The sequence below is a fragment of the Chanos chanos genome, chromosome 6 (assembly GCF_902362185.1).
Source record: "Chanos chanos chromosome 6, fChaCha1.1, whole genome shotgun sequence".
NCBI classification, from domain to species: domain Eukaryota; kingdom Metazoa; phylum Chordata; class Actinopteri; order Gonorynchiformes; family Chanidae; genus Chanos; species Chanos chanos.
The window spans coordinates 18,732,058-18,737,057 of NC_044500.1; the positions used below are offsets into that span (position 1 = coordinate 18,732,058).

The 5,000-nt window shown below is 44.6% G+C and overlaps 1 protein-coding gene across 2 annotated transcripts in view; it reads right to left on the minus strand.

Annotated features, from left to right (window-relative positions):
- LOC115813720 (acetyl-CoA carboxylase) overlaps positions 1 to 5,000 on the minus strand; it is a 60,766-nt gene that overhangs the window by 28,818 nt on the left and 26,948 nt on the right. For both annotated transcript variants that reach the window (XM_030776295.1, XM_030776296.1), the window contains exons 35-39: positions 3,366 to 3,521; positions 3,138 to 3,284; positions 1,139 to 1,408; positions 881 to 978; positions 535 to 655 (exon numbers count right to left, since the gene is read on the minus strand). In XM_030776295.1, coding sequence (XP_030632155.1) covers positions 535 to 655; positions 881 to 978; positions 1,139 to 1,408; positions 3,138 to 3,284; positions 3,366 to 3,521 — 792 coding nt within the window. The remainder of the gene's footprint in view (positions 1 to 534; positions 656 to 880; positions 979 to 1,138; positions 1,409 to 3,137; positions 3,285 to 3,365; positions 3,522 to 5,000) is intronic.

Genomic DNA, 5,000 nt, shown 5'->3' on the forward strand with positions numbered 1-5,000 from the left:
TTAATAACCTCTCACACACAGTCTATCATACACACCACATAACCCTTAATAACCCCACACACACAGTCTATTACACACGCCACACAACCCTTAATCACCTCACACACACACTGTCTGTCATACACACCACATAACCTTTAGTATCTTCACATACACAGTGTGTCACACACCTGCACGATTAGTAAAGTGTGATTTTTGTATTTTTTAACCTCTTACTTTCAGATAATTTACTTGTTTATCAACTGAGATCCTAGGATTTATAACAGAGTAGTTATTTCCAGAAATGTTTAGCAAAACTTTCATGTTAGTATTACTAATACATTGTTTACCTGTTTGCAGGTAACTCTGTACTTGTGCTGTGCCGAACTAGTAATCAGTTGTTGTCTTCAGAGGTGAAGCTACTTTACGTAATAAGCTATTTCAATTATTGTATGCTGTCTCCAGTCAGTGAGAAGAGTGTGTAGAGCATGGTGACGAGTGTGAGGAGATTTCCACTGCCCCGTGTCAGATACGCCATCCTGTATAGAACCTCACCAGGTTTAGGGTGATGACCTCCTCATAGGCCCGTGAGGACTCTCCAGCAATCATCCCTGACCCCCGCAGGTTCTCCACGCCCAGACCCTCCTCCTTACCGATGATGTTTGTAATCTTGTACCTGCAGGAGTTTGGGCAGGGTGAGATTCATCTCAGAGCTACACCCCAGACTGAAGGACGCCAAAGAGACATCACCCATGTTCAGCTTCTGCAACTTCTGTATTCTGTTACTCACAATTTAAAGCCAACGTGAATGTTACTTTTTGGGTTGTGCTAAATATGGTGGTTAAGCACTGATTTGGACTGGGGGAGTCAAATAGAATGTCATGACTCATCAGTTGATCACCTTGACTCTCCTCCGTCCTCCACATGTTCACAGTGCACAGAGTTCAGTGCAGAAACCATCTTATAATCCTGTGGGGTGAGGTACAGGTACTTAAACCCCTGAAAGAGAGAGAGAGAGAGAGAGAGCAGTATATACCACCTCAGCAACCACAGCTCTGGGGGGAATAAGATAAAAAAATAAAAAAAACAACAGTCCTCAACCCAACCTACCCCCACCCCATCCTAGTGTCTTGCTCCACACAAAGCCACCTGTCCTCACCTTGTAAGGGTCTGCAGGGTCTTGCCAGGCAACGTGGAACATGTGCTGGATCTCCCGGGCCAGTCCGATGCGGGCGCCGCTGTTGGCAGATATATAGAGGCGGGGGATCCCCAGCTGACGGGCCAGAGCAGAGGCCTTTTGGAACAACACATCCTCCTTTGGCCCAAAGGAACCAATCTGGTGCGTGATGTCGTTGCCTATGACGATGACCTCGCGGCCCGACGGGTATTCGGGCGTGCGCAGGGTCATTCGCCATGCGACCATACCAATCTGAGGAAAAGTCACCAAAACATGCAAAAATTTACACTCAAACACAATAATACACAAACAGACACATGTTATAATATGTTTACATACACTACCAATACAAACATACACGAACTTTTAGAAGCTAATGTACATTCAAAAAAAACCTCACACATTCTCAGATCTTTACTGCACTCTAACAGACAGACACAAACTTTCCAGTGAGTTTGTCTCACATCACGTCAAAAGTCAACCACTCAAACCTGTAACAGTCAGCTGTTCTTTCTTCTCCCACTTCCACACTCACAGACTGGACTTGTTTCAGTCCATGAAAATGTGTGTGGGTACACCTTTGCTTACCGGGGTTAATGATGATGACAGTGATAACATCCAACAAGCCAACCCCCCCCCCCCCCCCCCCCCCCCCCCCCAAACCCCGTGCCCATGCTCAATTTGACATTACCTCCCTGCCTGGGTCAGATCCATTCAAACATAATACCTTACAGTAAATATGACCATGGTCTGGCCAGACATGGTGCCAGCAATCACCATCAGGAAAAAAAAAAAAAAAACCAGAGGCAAAGATGCGGTGGCTACAGATGCACATTAACATACCACTCTAAGGCTGGTGAACCCTTTATACTCTCTTCTATGCTGCTGAGTTTAGTGGTATGTCCCAGTGCCATATTATACCTGCATAGCCTTGTCATTTGCCAGGGAATGAGAAGGCATCACATCAAGACATGGAGAGACTGATGAACATCTGAGATTGCCTGTGTGCACAAGCTTGTGTGTGTGTGTGTGTGTGAGCGCGCGCGTGTGTGTGTGCGGGTGCACGCGCTTCTGTCGCTCTTGCCCTAAAATCCGCTGAAAGGTGTGTGTACAGAGTGACTGTGAAAGTACAAGATTTAGGTTTGGAGGCAGTTACACACACACACACACACACACACACACACACACACCCACACACACACACACACACACACACACAATATCTGCTGATTTGCTCTCCATGGCTGGGAATGCATCCTGCACACACAATGCAGCCCCAGAGCTCAGCTCCAGTCGAGGCTTGTGAAGAAAAAGAGAGACACCCACGGGTCAGAGAGAAGCACTGCACAGACTGAGCCTTCCTCACAGACAGCTTCTCTCACAGACAGACAGACAGACAGACAGACAGACAGCAAAATGCACACCCATGTTTAAGACACACTGTGACACAGGAACACAGCGGAACACGGAGGTCACGAAAAACTAACCACATTACAGACAAATAGCATAACACAGAGCTCTATCCAATCTCAGTCATATGACAGACCCACGCAGCTCAAGCCAACCTCAGTTACATTACAGAGAAATACAGATAAAGCCAACCTCAGTTACATTACACATCCAAATTACAGGGAAACATAGCCTCACACATAGCTTACACTGTACCTGAGCAAATGGGAAATAAAGGCTTCTTCTTCTTCTAAAGCCAACCTCAATCACATTACACACAAACACACAGCCACACACACACACAGACCTCAATCACGTTATACACAAACACACAGCCACACAGACACACACACACACCTCAATCATATTATACACAAACAGTGTGACAAGTTAGATAAAAGGCTCATAACTGTACTGAGTGGATTATACAATAAACAAAAACTAAGGTAAGATCCCTAAGTGAGATTACAACGGTGATCTTCTCTTTCGGCATAGGTAACTCTCTCTCTCTCTCTCTGTAATACACGCTCACCTCATTGCCCCCTGGCAGGCGGCTGAGCTGCACCATCTTGCCCTGGGGGTCCAGCACCAGTTCAGTGTAGGTCAAGAGTTCAGAGGGCAGAGGGCATTCAGGGAGGTGGGCATGATCTCTCATGGTGCTCCAGAGTTTCAACAGAGCCTAGAAATGAAGAAAAACAACTGGTTACCATGGGAATGGCTCTTTTTGCCGGATGGGCAGATTAGAGAGGGGCCCTCCCACCTGACGGAACATCTCAGGGAAGTCGTAGATGTAAGTGGTTCCCAGAGACTGGGCCTGAAAGCGTTTGGACTGCAGCAGGTCTTTGGTGACGTAGGGTGTACTGATGAGCATGCCGTGTAGAGGGCCCAGTTTGATCCCGTACGACTGAAACATCACCTACATATACACACACACACACACACACACACACACACACACACACACACACACACACACATACACCCACACCCACACCGAGGATCAGCCATAGTTAGCCGTTAGCAAATGCCTCAGTAGAATGTTCAAACTGAACATTCTAGTTCATACTTAGGACAGTCCTTATTTTCTGCATGTGACTTTTTACTGGGTCGGACAACGTTAGCAAACCGTAGGTGCCCAAATCAATCTAGTTGAATTCATCTGGTTGTATTTCTAAGCACAGGCATGGTAGCACTGCCTAGAGATCACACTTGATTGTCTGAGGCACTTCACCTGTTTTTACACTGTACCTTTTCCAAATAAAGTACATTAGTACGCACAATGGTACTAGAGTGTGCCTCCTGTATATGACATGGTATACCTTTTCTGTCTGTCTGCTTCCCTGACCTTATACGTTATACGTTTAGAGAGCAGACACCGTTATCACTGATCTATTCAGCCAAATGAAAGGCTGCCATGACAGAGGTCTTTTGAGAGCGATGACAGTGCTTGAGAGACAAATGATGTCTGAGGGTAACACAACCTTAGACAGGCCACAACATGACAAAAAAACAAAGAAAAAAAAAACAGTGAGCTTCAAAGGCACAAAGCTAAAAAAAAAAAAAAAGTGTTTTCTCTCTGTCTGTCTCAAGCCTATAGTCATGCTTCTCGCTCCTCCTTTCCAATTGGGTTGGGAGGCATAAGAAAAGAGAGAAAAGGGCTTTTTGACTAGAGAAAAAAAAGGCATCATTGTCCATAAATCCTGTAGCTGTAATGGTTTTATTATGCACAGGCAAGAATGAGCTTGCCTTACAGCAACAGTGGAAGTGTTAATTAAGAAGGTTGGGTACAATAGACTGCAACTGGATCCTTAGTTAATGCTGTCTGGCAACTCTACGTAGGGGGAGGAAAATGAAATTTCTTGTTCGCTCGTACACTTCTGGCTAGAGCCGCTCTCCTGTTTATGGAAGACGAATTATGAAATCATATTGCTATTTTCAGCGGGAAACGCATCGCTGTTCGTTGGCCGTGGCCGTGTCAGAGTAAAAGTAATGTCTATATCATTGAGTTACTATATGAGCCTGCTGCTAACTTTGATTTTCTTTGCAAATACTTTCAATGATGTATAAGTTAAAGCACTCAGAGACATTCTTTAAGATGAATAGAAAAAAAACAGAAGAAGAAGATGGAAAGATAGAGAGATTGATCCATACATACAGAGAGTTAGGAAGATGGACACGTAGAGAGGTAGCCTGAGGGCACAAGACAATTAAAAAAAAAAAAAAAAACAAGATGAAAAAAAAAAAAAGTTTCCATAGACTGACAAAAACTCTGAGTTTCTGAATATGGAATGATGTAAATGTTTAAGGAAAACACTTTCCTCATACAAAGATCTTACCTGGATGTGTCGTGGTACAGACGCGAGACAAAATTAACATTCTAACATCTTAATTATAC